Source organism: Podarcis tiliguerta (genome assembly GCF_965153285.1).
Source record: "Podarcis tiliguerta genome assembly, chromosome: 4".
Lineage (NCBI taxonomy): Eukaryota > Metazoa > Chordata > Lepidosauria > Squamata > Lacertidae > Podarcis > Podarcis tiliguerta.
Genome location: NC_139537.1, coordinates 81,664,480 through 81,682,212, shown reverse-complemented (window position 1 = coordinate 81,682,212; position 17,733 = coordinate 81,664,480). Strand labels below are relative to the sequence as shown.

General features: G+C 42.3%; 1 protein-coding gene across 14 annotated transcripts in view; it reads left to right on the top strand.

Moving 5' to 3' along the window:
* Positions 1–17,733, top strand: part of FARP1 (FERM, ARH/RhoGEF and pleckstrin domain protein 1) — a 188,097-nt gene that overhangs the window by 33,164 nt on the left and 137,200 nt on the right. For all 14 annotated transcript variants that reach the window (XM_083437656.1, XM_083437664.1, XM_083437660.1 and 11 more), the window contains exon 2: positions 5,407–5,601. In XM_083437656.1, the coding sequence (XP_083293782.1) occupies positions 5,431–5,601 (171 nt within the window). In that variant the 5' untranslated portion in view covers positions 5,407–5,430. The remainder of the gene's footprint in view (positions 1–5,406; positions 5,602–17,733) is intronic.

Sequence of the window (17,733 nt, the reverse complement as noted above, 5' to 3'; positions counted from 1 at the left end):
GTACTTAATTAGGGCCTCAGGTGTCTTATATTTCTCCTGTATGCAGGGTTTGAAATAAGAAGGGTGCCCAGGGGTATTTCACACTTAAAGATTCTCGATTTGCAAGCACCTCAAAAAGTCTGGGTGCCGTTTTTTTTGCACCTGCCTGACATTCAATGATTACTGAAATGTACGGTATGTGCTTTGAAGCCTCAAAGTTTATTTTAGGGACACAGACTATATGTTAAGGAGTTGAACAATAACGAGTAGAGTGTTTTGCAAACTGAAGTGTGGTACCAATATTTTTATTGTAAGCACCAAATTAAACATGTATTAACAATTTCTGTTAAAAAATGTAATATTAACAAAGTGTCACTTATGTGAATTGTGTATTAGTTCATGGTTATAAAATTAATAAAAAGTGTTGCTCACACACATGCACACACACACCAATGGCAACTAGACATTCTGTTTTGGTGCCCACAACCCAGGTCGCAGGAACCATTTGGCTCCTAGCTTTACTATCCCAGTTTCTAACACTGCCTGCATGTCTGTCTTCCTCAAATTTCTTTTTGGCTTGAATCCAGGACCCCACAAATATGGTTGCCACAGTTGCCATGGTGACCAGGAATGTAATTCTGGCAGGCAGAGCTGCCATGGAGTACTGAGAAAAGAGAAGTCAGTATTTTGCCCTTCTGTATTTTGTAACTACTAGCAGTTTTCCCCATTAAGCTCCGCTAAACTGTGCTGCAAGGCTGCCGTGTCTCTAATTCTGCCACTCCCTTGCTGTACTCCAATTGATTGACTGAGTAGGAGTCGGTAGCATCAAATTTAAACTCCGTTTCTACTTCCCATTTCTCTGCAAGTGTTTGTTTACTGCTCTCTGTTGCAGTCTCCTAACTTCTCCACTTCAGGAAAGTCGCCTTGTCCAACCGCCCCCACCCCCCTCCGTTTCCTTGGGACTTGTCTGTTGCAGAGACTGCTTCCAGCTGGCTTCCATCACTGGATGAAATCTCTCCCCACCACTTACTTTGAGAAAACACCAAACTTGCTCCAGTTGCTTGAGATCCAGTTACAAAAAAACAAACAAACCCCAAAGCAAAAACCAGTTCAAAGTTTTTGTGCAGACTTCTTCTTCTTCTTCTTTGCTTTGTTCTTGAGGGGGTGCGTTTGTTTTTTGTGAAAAGCAGCTGGATAGGAGTTGGGGGGTATAAACCAGGACTGAAACCTTTGGGCAGAAAGGCTGTGTTTGTAGTTTTTTGCAGTATATTTTCAAGGGAATTGGGGGTGGGGGAGTGTCATTTCTAAAAAGAGGAGGACAGGGACTTAGGCCTATGGAAATCCAATCCGTTGGCTATTAAGCAGTTCTCTGTAATTCTGTGGGTGGTGACCTGATCTTGCTCAGTGGAAAGGGAAGGGAATTCTGCATGTGCTCAGAAGCACTTTTAGTATATTTCCTCTGGGCAATATAAAAAAATTCTAGCTGCTAAGCTACAGACCTTTGCTGCTCTTTCTATCCCTGTGTTTCTCCTATGTGTTTAACATCATACTGAGCTGGATAACTATTCCAGTACATCAACTCCTGAAGAATCCTTTCTTTGTTTAGTTGGACAAAATGAACGCCTCTGGGGAGAGCAGCCCTTGCATAATGGATCTTTATAATGTAAACTTGCTCTGATGGAAACTTATTAGTATCCAACCATTGTTTGCCTTGAGGTTGAAACCTCAAACGAGGAGAGAGAAATTAGGAGACTTCTGAAGGCTGTGTAACTACACCAAACACCCCTTAAGCATCGTGAGCTGCAGGGGAAACCTCAACCAGAGCACCCCTTTGCTTGATTTGATCCGTAGCATTGGATGAATTGCTCAGGCACTAACGCAGATGACAGAGCTAGCTTGGCAGAAACGAAGTTTGTGCAGAAACTGGGCAGAGAAACTGGTCCTCATTTTGTATGCCGTAGCAACTTCTCAACTTGACTTCCCTAAAGCACTCTCTGTGCGGCTTCACTTGAAGATGAGAAGGAAACCTCAGCTAGTCCAGAATGTTTTGTTTTGTTGTTGTCTGGGCCCTAGGCATGGAGCGTATTACACCAGTTATGTGAGAGCTCTGTTGGATTCTTGTTCATTTCAATGCCAGATTCAAGGTGCTGATCTTGACCCTTTAAAGCCAGAAATGGCCTGCATCAGGAATATTTGAGGTGACTACTCTATAAACAGGGACGCAGGTGGCGGTTCGAATCCCTGTGATGGGGTGAGCTCCCGTTGCTCGGTCCCTGCTCCTGCCAACCTAGCAGTTCGAAAGCACGTCAAAGTGCAAGTAGATAAATAGGTACTTCTTCGGCGGGAAGGTAAACGGTGTTTCCGTGCGCTGCTCTGGTTCACCAGAAGCGGCTTAGTCATGCTGGCCACATGACCTGGAAGCTGTACGCCGGCTCCCTCGGCCAATAAAGCGAGATGAGCGCCGCAACCCCAGAGTTGGCCACGACTGGACCTAATGGTCAGGGGTCCCTTTACCTTTACTCTATGAACTACCCAAAGAATTCAGATACCCCTATTGGAGGTGAGATAGTAATCTGCTAGAAACAGCACTTGCTGTAGTTGCCTTGCGCTTGAAGGAAATCTTCTGTCTTTACCCAGCCTTGGACTCCTATAGAAGGCCAGCTGAACCCTTTTTATTTTACATGGGGTATTACGTAATTGTCTACTTGACTGCTTTGCTTATTTTTAATTTGGAGGCAGAGAAACTCGGAACAGCAATTGCAGGAAGTAGTTGCAGGCAAAATTTTCCCCCTTCTATAGTGAGGCCACTGTCTCTCATGTTTAGTTCCCGCTTTTCCACACACACATCCCCCAAGCTGACTGGTACTGTACAATGCTGCTCTTTAATCTCATGTTGCTGCACAGCCACCATCAGCCGGCCCAAGACCTGGGGCCTTGCTTCCCTTTAGGTCCACTCCCAACGGTAGCCCCTGGGAGGGCATGTATTTTCTCGCCCAACCCTCTCAATTATAGGAAGATCAACAGAAGTCTCTGATTCCATGGTTCTTTGTACATGATGGTTGATCTTGCCTGGCCCAGACCTTAAAAGAGGGTTAAATCTGCTAGGATCAAGGAATATAAATAAATGTCAATTGTTCACTTTTCTCTGCATTGAGTTTGTAGCCTTCGCCTGATACTTCCCTAGGGACAATATGGGAAGAAAAAACTCTTATCCCATTAAGTGCCTGTTTTTGGAGCTTTCTGAAGCGGGGAGGTTTTGGGGATTATATAGTGCAGCTTTTTTTCATCCTGTTCCCCTCCAGACATTTTGAGGCCCAACTCTCAGCATCCCTGATCATTAGCCATGCCCGCTGGGGCTGATGAGGGTTGTAGTCCGAAACAGCTGGAGGGTACCAAATTGGCCCTTGATAGGCATGCCATTGTTTCAGTGATATCCTTATTCACTGCCCCAGTGAAACAAGCAAATATTTATTCTTTTGCTTTGTGTGTCATCAGCTTTCATAGCAATGCAGAAGTTCATTCTAGCTTGCTACCAAATTGACCAGGAGTCTCTTCTGTTTGTGTTAATTAAGCAGAAGAGAAGAAAATAACCCCTAGAAAGCAGTCCTTAGTTTTCCAGATTAATAATTGATTTGTTTACAACAATGCAAAACTTGAAAGTATTTCTAAAGAGATTTTGTAATATGATTTTATTTTTTTTTAATTGTCCTACATATCTTGGTATACTAAGGCAGAATTATTGACTTTGAATGGATGGTGCATACTACAGAACTAATTTGCATGTGCTGAATTACACCACATAAGCAGCTGGAAAACAGTTTGTAAAAACAAGAAACAAAACCACTGGTCTGCTGGTGCCCAGGGATTCACATATCAGCATAGGTGCTTTAGTGGTAGAATTTGTATTTTAGGTCAGTGTTGCATTATTTAGGCTGTTAAATTCACACGCTAATATGAAATAATGAATAACAATGAATTAAAAACAGCAACAGCAGTCATTTCCTTTTTTGCCGTTCTGCCCTGCTTCTGATCCCTGGCGCTATGACTGTGTTTAAAACGACTGGGTCTATTATTACTGTATGTTTGTTCAGCCAGAAAGTTAAATTCCTGTTCCTCCTGTTTTGTTACATGCTTGTTAATGATCATCGATCAGGGCATACAAGTCCAGGAGAGATGGAAAGGCAATTACCCAGCTAGACAAATACTGTGGATGGTAGCAGCAGGTTCAGTCTCGGACTCAGGCTGTTTTGAAGAACAAAAGAAGAGAGTGGGATAAAAAAATAATTGAGGTTTTATATATATATGGTTTGACAGATCAGGCTAAGGGCCCTTGCATTATGCATCAAACGATAAAGTAACAGAAGTAATAAAAAAGGCAAGATCTGTTGCATCAACAATTGGCTTTTCCATGGAAGATAGAAAAATGTGAGATTGCAGAAGAATTAGAAGTTCTTTTAAAGTTATGTCTTTGAAATAGTTTGCTATCCTTGAGTTTGCTTTCAAGTGTGCAATAATAAAAGGTGGGGCATTTTCTTCCAAAGTGATGTACCGATCTCCCCTATTTGGTTATATTCTTTTATGTGAGGGGAGGGAGGGCATGAAAAAGACAAGTTTGATTATTTCCATTACTGCTTAAGTTTTTCTGAACTAATTCTAAGTCTGGTGCAGTTTGATTCTAGTTGTATCCCATCTACCTTTCTGTTGGAACTGCTCAGCATATATATCATTTAATTGTTTCAGGTTCTGATTGGTGAAGACATGGAACTTGTCATAGTTAAATGCCATTTTGAACAAGTAGTGGTTTTTGTTCATTTAGCTTTTTTTGCACATGTTGCATTTAGAATTATGAGTGGACTTAGCCACATAGAATTGCAAACATTTCAACTGGTGAAAGTGAAGACATTTCCTCCCTCCAATTACTGCTTAGCTTGTCTTTATAATCCTTGTGGCATTGCAGATCTTCGCACTAATCTCTTGGTATCTTGAGGGTTGATATATTTTTTGATTCTTCCTCCTTCTGGAGTGCAAGGAGATCAGCGAAACAATTTGAGGTGTGTGGTACCTGCTCCTCTTCATTTCACAATCCGAAATGATGTAAGAAGATGTAGTGCCTGGCTGATACTACTTATAAAATTAACAAACCAAGATTGCAGTCATTACACATTTCCTAAGTCGCATTGAAAATAGCAGGACTTAAACCTACAATGAATTGTACAACACCAGCAAGATACTAGGGGGTTCAAACACCATTTAAAAAAATATATTACGAGGACAGATACTGTGTGCATCCTTTGCTCAAAAAGGAAAACAATTCACAACTACACAGTGGTGTGAAGTGGTACATTCCTGTGTGCTTTATTGTCTTTGAACAGTTTTAAGTAATGTGGCTTCATATTTTCTTTCTTTGTCTGTCTCTCCCATTAACAGATATAGAAACTAGCTCCCCCAGACATGGGTGAAGTGGAACAGAGAACAACAGCAGGATCCCGGTTAGGAGTTCAGGAAAATGCCGGGATCAGTACTTTGGAACATGGACAAAAAATGCCCACAACCCCTACAGGAAAACTTATTTCTATCAAAGTCCAGATGCTGGATGATGCACAGGAAGCTTTTGAAGTTCCGGTAAGATGATTTTCATTGCCTGTGGTTTATTGCTGGCTGGTTACAATTTTATAGTGCACAATATTACTTTTGTATTTTGTGTTTAATGTACACATGGGTTGAAATTGCAATGGGGATCTAGTTACCCATTGTATTTCTCATAGAAAAGTGTACGTTTTAAAGGTTGGTATTATGTTGCATTGTCCTCCATTTTAGGAACCAACGCTTTAATCATAGACAGCCACACCAAAATACTAGGATGCAAATGAATTAAATTATCTTAAATGAAAAGGTTCTTTTTTAAAAAGAAGCAAAAAACAATTAGCTCCTTTGACAATCTTGGAGTGGAATCCCTGTTCTTTTTAATATAATACTTTGTGTCCATAAATGGCTCACTAATGAGTTTGTTTCCATTGCCTCGACAAAGGTGGTTACATAACTTCGGTTATCTGAGGACCACTTCTTACAATACTCTTAGTCATTTGGGCACTGATACAAAGTGCACACATTATGAATTAGTTGTGAATGAAACATGCGCTGAGCTGGAAAGGACTGACCTGCTTCCTTGCCATTCACGAAGACGAGTGGTGATTGCAAGTCGTGTGTGGTCCTTATATGTAAAGGGGCTAAATATGCTTCTATTACATTATTTATACAGAGAATTCTACAGAATCATTCTAAGCACAGTTCTGATTAACAGGTGGGGAAACCTGCAAAATTCATTGGATGCGGTGCAAATTTATGATGGAGCAGAGGACTTTGTTTTTTTGGTCTCTTTCTCTGTCTCTCCCCAATCATGTCATAGTGAAAAAGTGAAGAAAAAGGAGAAATGTACTCCCCCTCCATTCCTTTGCACTGCGACTGTTGGCAGGGTTGGGGAGGAGCTGAGCTCAATCAGCTCGCTAGTCCCTCATATTGCCCTTTGTGTGGAAATGCTCTTGACTTGAACTGGTTCAGGAGAGTTTGGGTTAATCCCAACATGTTCTGCAAAGATAGTCTGATACACACACCCTCCATATTTTCCAGCACTTCACATCTAGACTCCTTGCATTAACTAGATAGGGTAAATGATATAAAAGCATGGCTGCAAGTTTGGTCTCCTCAGTGGCGTAGCGTGGGGGGTGCAGGGGGGGCCGGCCGCACCGGGCGCAACATCTGGGGGGGGGGGCGCTCGCACTCGCAGCTCTCTGCCCCTACCTGGCTACTCACTCTCTCTCACTGCAGTGCTGGCTGTGCAGATCCGATCCAAGCCGCCGGGTCGCCGCCCACTGTGGAGGGGAGGGTGCCAGGCGTGCGGTGTGGTGCAGAGAGAGAGCGAGGGACTATCTGGGGGAGGGACAGTGCAGCGGGGGGGACGGACGCAAATTACTTGCTTTGCCCCGGGTTAGGGGGCGCAAATTACTTGCCTTGCCCCGGGTGCTGACAACCCACGCTACGCCACTGGGTCTCCTTAATAATGTCTAAATGGTGAATGCATCCTAGTAACAGATTGATAAATGCCTTCCTTAAATGTTTCGGTTGGAAGAACCAATGGAGTGCATGGTTTTCAGATTGGTTAGCATGGTTCTGAATGTCTGGAATGCTAAGAAGAGAACTCTTTCACTCTCTCTTTAGCTGGCTTACAATGTGACCTTAGGGCAGTTGATTAGCCTTACAGGATTGACTTTCCATCTGTTTCAAAGAGGGATTTGCCCTGTATCAGTGCTGTCGTTTTAAGGCATTCCTCCTCATTTTTGACATGAGCAGCCATGAGGTCCCGTTACACAGTTGGCTGATAACACCCAGTCTCAACCAGCCACGGAACCAACAGCACAAGAACTGTAGAAATGGTAGCAGTGACAACAGGACTTCCAGGATATGGCTTCACCTGGCCTATGAAGTTGCTCAGACTGAAAAGCATGTCCAATCTGTTGTTCAGTAACAGATGGAGCTGCTCTCTCTCTGTACATTTCAACTTGCTTGCTTGGAGTGTTAGGAACTGGGATAGAAAAGCTAGGAGCCAAATGGCTTCTGGGACCTGGGTTGTGGGCGCCAAAACAGACTGTCGAGTCGCCATTTTGGGGGGGGGGGTCGGCAACAATTTTTATTTATTCTTTTGATAAGCAAGAAGTAATACACAATTCACATAAGAGACACATGGTCAATATTACATTTTTATCAGAAATTGTTAATACATGTTTAATTTGGTGTTTACAATAAGAATATTGGTACCATACTTCAGTTTTCAAAACACTCTGCTCTCTATTGTTAAACTCCTTAACATATTGTCTATCTTTAACATATACTTCGAGGCTTCAGATCACATACATTTCAGTAATCCTTGAGTGCTAGCCAGGCGCAAAAAACAACAACAAAAAACACCCAGACTTTCTGAGGTGCTTGCAAATGGAGAATCTTTAGGCGCAAAATGTGCCTGGCACCCTGCTAATTTCGAACCTTGCTTGCTAGTTCTGACTATTGCGCAGGGATTCGGTGCTTGAAGCCGGTGTTTTCAATGAGGGCTTCCTCACAGACTGTATTACACACCATGGACTTGCTGACACTGATTTGATTGGAACTAGGATGGCAATGCATTACCCGAGGTCAACGCTTTCTCCTTTCATTAAGGCTTTGGGAGATGTTAAATTGTATTAAAAGAAATAGCAGAAGTGGTAGTTTCCTAGTTTTCCTGTCGGATACCGGTGGTTTTTAATTATTATTTTGTTCTAGGGGTTTGCAGCAGAGTATGAGAGAAAGTTAATTACATTTTCTTTATTCTGCTTATGGGTAAAATAAAGGGATTCACGGAGCTCGTATATTATTAAATACATTGGCTGGTTGATCTTCGTTACTCTCCACATTCCTGCTCTTTTTAAAAATAAGTTTAAGATTCAGGAAAGTCTCAGCTTTCTCTATTTTTCCCTTACAATTTTTAGTAAGTTTCCTATTTTACAATTTAAAATAGTCATTAAACAACCTTAAAATGTTAATGACTTCCCTTCTTCTCTTTCCGTGGTTCAATTTGCATACCGTAAATCCATGCATATTTTACATAAACTAAACCATTCAGTATTCCATTAATATATCCATCAAAACTTGTTTACACTGTTGAATTTATCTTAATTCTGATACCATTTTCAAGTGTATAGGTTTCCCCCCATATATTCAATAAACATTTTACAATCTTCTTTGAACGTATGTTCTTTTTCTCTTATGTTAGGTCCCCAAGCTGTGCATATTCCATCAGTTTAAGTTGCCATTCTTCTTTAGTTGGGACCTTGCTTGTTTTCCATTTTTGGGCTAAACAAACACGAGCTACAGTAGTAACATACATAAATAGCCTTTTTTTGACACCTGGGAATTTCCATCTGAATTATCCCCAAGAAAAAGGATTCTGGGTTCTTTTGGAAAAGTACTTTTATACATTTTTTTCAATTAAATAGAAATTATTTCCCAATAAAAAGTCACAGCTTTCTCCACCCTCTTGCACAGTTTCTCCCTTCTTTGCAGAGCTCATGCTGGAGACATTTGTACTCTTCATCCTCTAATATAGGCATTGGACTGTCCAATTTGGACCCAAAATAGGTCAAGGCAGTATACAGTTTCTCCCAATTTCATCTGGGGTTTGTGTTGGCTGAAACACACTTAATGAGGATTTTGTACCATGCAAACCGCCTGGGACCTCTTGAGGAAGGGCAGTATACAGATTTAATAAATACAACAATAATAAATAAAGGTGTTCCTAGCATCTCCTCCTGCCTGCTCCTTCGGTCTTCTAAGGCTTCAGCAAAGTTTATTTTCTGTGTGCCTCTATTCACAACCTGTGCCAGAGGTTGGCATTATCCGGCAGTTGCAGCTGTGTGTTCATCCATCAGCTGAGTTAAAGAACAGGCAAGGGTGGGGCAGTGAAGGTGGATGCATTCAGAATAGTTACAGTAGGCAATAAAACAAAGGTGTTTTTGCTCCCCCTGCTTGCAGCCGAGATGCTGTGGTGCTAAACGGAATAGAGGAAAGGATTGGTGTGGCTGATAGTTATGGCTCTATCATCATTTAAAAAGGCATGGGGGGGGGGGGGGACGACCTGCACCAGGACTGAAAACGCACTGTAGTTCTATGAAGCACCCATAGCCCCTGTGTTTCAAAAAATAAAATCCCCAGTTCACTCATCTGAACACAAATAATTCCCCACCCAACCTCCACGAGACAGATAAGGGCCTCAATTGTAGAATGAATTCACTCCCAGCTCAGTGCCAGGCAAAGATTCTCTCTTCATTTGCCAGGGTTTTCAAACGTGTTTTTAAAGCTTGGGTTTTCGCAGTTCTTGCTGCTGCTGCAGCAGCTTCTTCGACACTCTGCTTTTGTGTTTCTTTGATTTTACAGTGTCTGGTTTGTTTTTTTTAATGGTGCATCACACTGATGAGTCCTCTAAACTCTATTCCCGGGCAGCTTGTAAATGGGCAAAGTAACACTGCAAAGAGCTTATTTTGTTGTATCATACAGTTCTGTTCTCCACCCTCTTGCAAGATTTGTAGCTCTAGGTTTTTTTTGGGGGGGTAAGCGTCAGTCGAGGGAGTTGTGCAGAAACCACAAAGCAATCTTTCAGGCGAGTTGCCCTTCCTTCCAACTTCAGAAATGAACAGCAAGTCAAGTGTCATCTATTCATCATTCTGAGGCTTTATTCTCCGTGCCTGAAATTCTCCATGCCTGAAATTATGTGGCCGTCACTGTCAAAACTATTCCCAATGGAAAGTAGGGCATTTAAATATTCACCGAGTAGTTAGTCCCAACAGCCAAGCCGAGTCTTGTGAATTAAGAAGAGGGAAGTGACATTTCTCTTCAGTAACTTGGAACTGCAATAGTTTTAATTCCTGGCAGAACACATTTGGCACAGACTCCTAAAAGGACGGAAGACTTTTAGCCAAAGTGTAATTACATTGCATTTGTTGAAATGCAAGGTATCACGTGCCTCATCTTTTAAAATATTAATCTTTTCTTCAGAATGATAAAACATGGATTTAGTGTGGGGTTTTTTGAATAAATTTTATTTGTGCTTATAGAGGAAAAATACAAAACTTAATATTAAATATCTTTTCCTCTCTTTTTTTGGTCTAAACTAAAACTGTGATATAAATGCAATAAAAACATAAAGGGGGGGAGGGGAGAGAGAGAATGGAAATAAAGAAAGAGAGGGAGAAATAAAGAAAGAGGTTAAGAGAGAGAGAAATAAAATTGAGAGGGTAAGGGACTTACGAGTCTTTGTCCGCTATATATAAACCATATTCACTTCATCTACTCCCAGTATAACACCCAACAAAGCCACTCCCATTTCATACTCACAACAACCCTATAATGGGGTTAGGCTAAGAGATGGGGACTGGCCCAAGGTCCCAGGCCTCAAGGAAGTTAAACTGGCCTCAACCAGGGCCAAGGCCTTTTTGGCTTTGGCCCCGGCCTGGTGGAACGCTCTGTCACAAGAGACCAGGGCCCTGCGGGACTTGACATCTTTCCGCAGGGCCTGCAAGATGGAGTTGTTCTTCCTGGCCTTAGGTCCAGGCCCAGTTTGACCCCCCCTCTATGGGACCCTGTAAGTTACCTCATTGGCCCTTTTATGTGGGACCAACATGGATAGCCGGCCCTGATGAATAGTTGAGGTTCCCGACCTCTATGGTTGTAATTTCATGGGCAGTCATTTGATTTTATCCTGATTCTAATTTTTAAGCTGTTCTTTAATCAATTGTTTGATCGTGTTTTAATGTATTTGATATTTGATGTTAGCTGGCCTGAGCCTGGTCTTGGCCGGGGAGGGCGGGGTATAAATAAAAAAATTCCTACTTACTTACTACTATCCAGTGAACTTTGTGGCTGAGTGGGGATTCGAACCCTGCCCTCCCACGTCCTAGTCCAACACTCTAACCATTATGTCACACTGGGTCATGTTGGTTCTCAATATCAAAACACTCTTGTTGGCTGCAGCTTTTGTCACCTGGAAGCCGAATTCACAAAGCTACTCCACCTTTGCTGCCCCACCAACCATACTGGCTCCATGACACACAGATAATATTTTTTAGACCTTTTCCCGAGTATTCCCCCCCCCCCAAAGAAAAGCCCTCCAGAAGATGTCACTCGCTGCAATGTTGGGGGTAATGGCACAATATTTGATGTATAAACAAGGTGATGAAAGCTCTGACTAAAAAAACAAGAAAGCAGCCTTGTGTGTTACAAGCAAACTGGTGTAGGAGGGAGTGTAAACTGGTTTCTGGGCTTCCGTGTTGCACATGTGGGGAAGTGGCACATCTTTAGAGTGAGATATTTGAGTTCCAGGTAAATATAGAACTGTGATGGTCCACAATTGCAATCAGGTAATGCCAGGAGCGTTTCGCAACAGCAGTAATTTCTGAAATTTAGATCCCACCTTTCTATATCGGGCATACAAGCTTCAAAACTGATTTAATGCAATCAACATACTCCAAGCAATGTAAACCAGCAATGAAATAGCTCTGCATGGTTAAAAGCAGCATTATGACGGAATGTTCGAAGCATAGTCATTTATTTGCAGTTTCTTCAACCTAAAAAAAGGTTTCTTTCTTTATCTCCACCCCGCTGCTGATTTTCTGCTTCATGTTGTCTTTGGCCATCCCTTTTGGCAAGTAGTTGTTGCTACTGATATGGGCATTATACAAGGAGGAGCCTGCAAAAATCATGCAGCTACCTTGCAAAATCAAGTCCTGTAGAACAGCAGACTTGTTTTTAAGGGTGGGATGGAGAGAGGCTGCTCTAATATCTGGAAACGTGTGTGTATATAGTAGAATGTGGAGAGATAAGGTGATCAAATAAGTAATGCTTAACAGAAACTGAAGCACTGATTTGTCACAATTTGCAAAAACAATGTCGCTGTTCTAAAACAAATAGCAAATGTTCAGTTGGTAGTTTTCTGCCAGTTTGCTTTTCAGTAGCCTAGTGCCAAATAATTTTTTTTTTCATATTTCGACATGAGAAAGCAGTAGCTATAATTTTCCTTTTTCTTTCCATTGTAACCTTTCCTCTCAAGTGACCTGTATGTCAGCCAGACATTTCCGTGTCTTTTCACCAGTGGATTTTCCTGCTTGGTTTTGTGTTTCCTGACCCACGTGGTTCTCATTAAATGCATTTTTTATGAACTTAGAAAGGGAATTGCCTATGTGAATGCTAGACACTAGACATCAATTGACTTACTGCATTTCAATTTAATTTATGTAACTCTCCCACCCACCCTACTAACACAACTAGACTGCCTTGTCCCTTCAGTCTCCTTAAATCTTAATGGCTTGTTTTTTTTAATAAATTTGTGTGTGTTTTGCATACATTCTCTTAACTTTAAATCTTGCTCACCTTTTTGTTAATTTGTGACGGTTCTTTATCTCTCTGCTACTTCTCAGCTCATGGCTGTATTTTAAAATATCTACAACAGGGTTGGGGGGAAATAGTTCAAATTCCTAGATGCCGGCATCATATTTTTAGACACCAAGCCCTGTGCAGGGCTAAATAAATATTTCGCATTCCTAGATGTTAGCAAACACGTGTATGTGGCTGTCTTCCTGGACCCTCAACTCTACCAAGCAATTCAATAAACCAAAAGTTTCACCAGAAATTTATGAGGCTATAGTTCTTTACCCATTTCTCTGGGAGTAAGACACAATGGGGCTTGATTTCTAGGTAAACATGCATAAGATTGTGCTGCAAAGCCCATGCTAGACAAGACGCTTCTGCTTAGAGGTATATAGAACTGAGCTGTTGAGCAAAGCGAACAGAAATAATTTAGCCTCTTTCATCAGCTCTTTAAAGCATGCATCTATTTTTGTTAACTAGCATACTTTAATTTGATCTCTGCTGAGGTAAGAAAGTCAGAATTGCCTGATGGTCCAAGTGAGAGGTGCCTGCAATTTTAATGTTGTATTCTGACCTTGCTGTGTGGCACTCCGTTGGGAACTCTTAGAATCTGTCCGAAGGGTCTTAATGGTGGTACAATGCCTGTGCACAAATGATGCTTTCTTCCGTTGAGATCAAAGGAAATCCCGTGCAATCCTGTGCGTGGCTTTCCCAGCAGTAAATGCTTGGGTGGTTTCCTTGGCAGGGATCAAAGACACTTGGCTTCATCCCAGTTGCCAATAATAGTATTTAAATTTAGCTGCTGCCGGTCAATCCATTGTTTGGGCTGCCATAGATAAGGCAGGTTGTAATGGCCTGTCACGTAACATTAGAATTTAATGAAAGAAGTCAAGAGATGGTTTGCATTAGTCTGGACCAAGCCATACATCCGAAATATATGCCTACCAAATTGAGTCACAATTTCTCGCATTTCCACTATTCAGCTTAAGCTGCAATGATATATAACATATCATTTGGTGTGCTTGGTGGTTTTATTTCACACAGACAAACTCAAGGACTGAATTAGGTGCTGGAAAGTTGGCAGAGGGTAAGCTGTTCTCACTGAAACAACATCCCAGTTTAGGAGTATGTAGCACAGGGAAGGATGTGAAAAGCAATTGTTGTCAGATTGGATGACAAGGCCTTTTTTTGAAGTGTTCCTCTCTCTCTCTCTGCTTGTGTCTTTGTCAGATTTAGTTCAAATTAAAGAATGTCTAGGTTAGAATTGTATGGGACGCGGGTGGCGCTGTGGGTAAAACCTCAGTGCCTAGGACTTGCCGATCGTATGGTCGGCGGTTCGAATCCCCGCGGCGGGGTGAGCTCCCGTCTTTCGGTCCCAGCTCCTGCCCACCTAGCAGTTCGAAAGCACACTTAAGTGCAAGTAGATAAATAGGTACCGCTTTATAGCGGGAAGGTAAACGCCGTTTCCGTGTGCTGTGCTGGTGCTGGCTCGCCAGAGCAGCTTCGTCACGCTGGCCACGTGACCCGGAAGTGTCTCCGGACAGCGCTGGCCCCTGGCCTCTTAAGTGAGATGGGTGCACAACCCTAGAGTCGGACACGACTGGCCCGTACGGGCAGGGGTACCTTTACCTTTACCTAGGTTAGAATGACCTATTGTTTCCTATTTCAAAACTGGTGATTTAGAAGTACAAAAGCTTCAGGTTGCAGTTAATTTGTGTGCCTGTCCTTAATACATGCAATTCATCCTATGCTCAGCGTTGTCTTAACTTTGCATTGGGCAGAGCATAAAGGCATTTGATATTATGACCAGAACCCTATTATAAGTAGCTTGTACGAAGTGCATCATTATATCTGGGGGGGGGGGGGCAATGACTAGCATGGTTACCATTGTTCTCATCCACAAACGTGCCTCTTCCTACAAGCAGATAGCCATGTGGAGAGGAGCCCGTGCAGTTTGTGCTCACAGCAGCAGCAGCCACAGTTCCTGCACAGTGTAAATTAATATCTTCCTGGTTGTACCATGGTATGTTGCTGCTGCTTTGTCAATTTCAAGAATAATGAGGAAAGATTTGGGTTTCACGACCCAGCCTCTGTAATACGATATACATGGATCAATGCCAGATGCCAAGCAACTTAGCATTTATAGCTTTTGTAACCAAAGCAGACTTAATGGTGGCCTTTAAGAGGTGGGGGTGGTGAAGGTTCAAGAGTAATCAAATGATTTGATTTTGTTATTCTGGTTGTTGTAGTAGTTCTGTCACCACATCAAAAATTGCATTTTATTTTTTATTTTTATGTAGAAAATGAGTGAGAAGAGAATTGCATGTGAGTAAGAATGTATGGTAGCATACTTGCTTTAGATCAGTGGTGTCCAAACTTGTTTCAAAGAGGGCCAGATTTGATGAAGTGAAGGGCCGTGGGGGCCAACCAAAGGGCCAACCATAGTTTTACCCCAGGAAATAGGCCCCCTAAAATGAACTTTGCTTTAGGCTAATGTCTAGGGTATGGTGTAGTTTTTTGTGTGTCAGGCTAGGAGCTAGGATAAGGAAGGCATAGGCTCCAATTGCCACTCATTTATGAGGCTCACTGGGGAACCCCGGGTCAACCCGCCATCTCTCAGCCTAAACTGCATCACATGAGGATACAGTGGAAGAGGGAGACTTGTGGATACTGTGTTGAGCATATAAATGAAATGAAATCTTCGGTTGTTTCCCCATTTCTTGCAGTAATGTCGCTCCCTAGCTCATTTCACATAGGAGGGGAAAGGTGATTATCACTTGCAGATGAAAATAAAAGGGTATCAGATCATTTTCTCATTGGTGGGACTCCTGGAGCCACCAGTAGGATTTTCAGGAGCAAGTTGAGAACCTGCCTCTAAAACAGGGTTTCCCAAAACTTGGATCCCCCCTGCTGTTCTTGGTCTACAATTCCCACCATCCCTGAGCCCACTGGTCCTGCTAGCTTAGGCATGATGGTAGTTCTAGTCCAAAAATAACTGGAGACCCAAATTCTAAAAGACGCAGTGCAGTTAGCTGCCTTCCAGTGCTCCTGCTCCCCTCAAGGGTTTTGCCAGAGTATGTTCAGTCTCTGTGCTCAGTGTTCCTGAACATACAGTAGTACCTTGATTTACAAGCATAATCTGTTCCAGAGGTCCGTTTGTAAACCAAAACAGGTTGTAACCCAAGGCACGCTTTCACCCCCCAAAAATTGTTCGTAATAAAAAGGGGGGGTGTAATCCAAAAAAAAGGTTACCAACTGGGACACACACTTCCGGGTTTGCCATGTTTGTAATCCAAAACGTATGCAAACCAAGGTACCACTGTAATCCATTGGCAAGAAATTCATTGCAGGGTCTTACTCTTTGGTTTTGCTTCCTCCTGTTGCTGAGGAATGCTTAAGGATATATTATATAACACTTTCCTGGAAGTGGACCTAACCTTTTCACTGGCGCAAGCGTTATTGTTTCTCCCTTTAGAAAGGGCTCTCTCTAGTTCTGCTGCCATGCCATGTTTGGGGACCCGCTAAAGAGAATTGAATTTGAAGGAGAAAACATGTCCTGCCAAAACGCTGTCCCTGGTCCAAGCGCTGCAGCTGAGCACTTTTTGAAAGTGCATTAAGCCCAAGTGTCTGAGAGGATAGAAGGCAGCCAGCTGGCTGATAACTGCAGGATATAGTTCCTTTTCTCTCTTGACTAGGAAGGAGGGACTGGGAACAAGCCAGCTTGAGCATTCACTTGAGAAAAGGAGAGAACAAACTCCTACCGCATTCTTTTTAGCTCGAAATAGTCTGACATATGAAGTGAGCTCAGGAAGTCTGTGCAAAAATCTTGCCCAAACTCTTGTTTTCAAAAGGATGTATGCATATACTGTATGGGGAAAACATGTACCCATCAGCTTATTTGCATAGCTAATGTGAATGTTCAAAGTGGGATTTTAGTTACTTGGGGTTTTTTTGCAGACTTTTGAATTTTCTATCCAGAAATGACAAAATGATGGAAAGGAAGGTTGAAAAGGGGACCCACACATACACAGTAGATGCAATGGGAAGAGAAGCTGGAGAATGCTGGAGTGGTCGGCAGCAGGCAAGACACAAACACGCCTGATTTTGAACACCAGTCTGCAAAAAATTTCTCCTTGGAGCATCTTGCCATATTACAGTTCCTATTCGGGCAGCAGCCCTGTAATTCAATTATTGTATAAAAGTTACAGCATGGAAAGGATGCAGTTAGTATCTTGTAGCAGAGATAAGTGTGTCTAAAATTCTGGAGAGTGATTTGACCTATCTTTAGTCTCACCGCATAAGCAAAATGGGTAGGTAGATTTCCGTGCAAAATATTTTGTGTTTTGTTTTGAATGAGTGCTATATTAAGTTATTCTCTATAGAGAATATGCAGGATGTTATATTCCAGGTCAGCCTTGGTATGAGAAATTAGAAAACTATTCCTGCTGCTCCTTGTGTTTTCTACAGATCTCTTTGATCCCTATATTACTACACTATCCCCACCTTAACAGGAATTGAGCACAATAATTGCCCGCAGGATTTAAACCTTCTATTCACAGGCGTGAACATATTCTGAAGATGCTGGATTCTGCAGTCAGTATCAAGTTCTGCATGAACACAGGAAAATTATGGAACAGCAGAACCCATGAACCGTGACCATAGCAGCAGTGTGTGTGTGTGTGTGTGTGTGTATTTTGAACCAACCTTTTAGGAGCCTGAAGCCCAGCTCTGTGTTATGAAAGTGATGGGAGTTTTATAAGTGCTGTAATTCCAAAACGTCTGCCACTCGGGGTTCTCTTTTACCGCAAA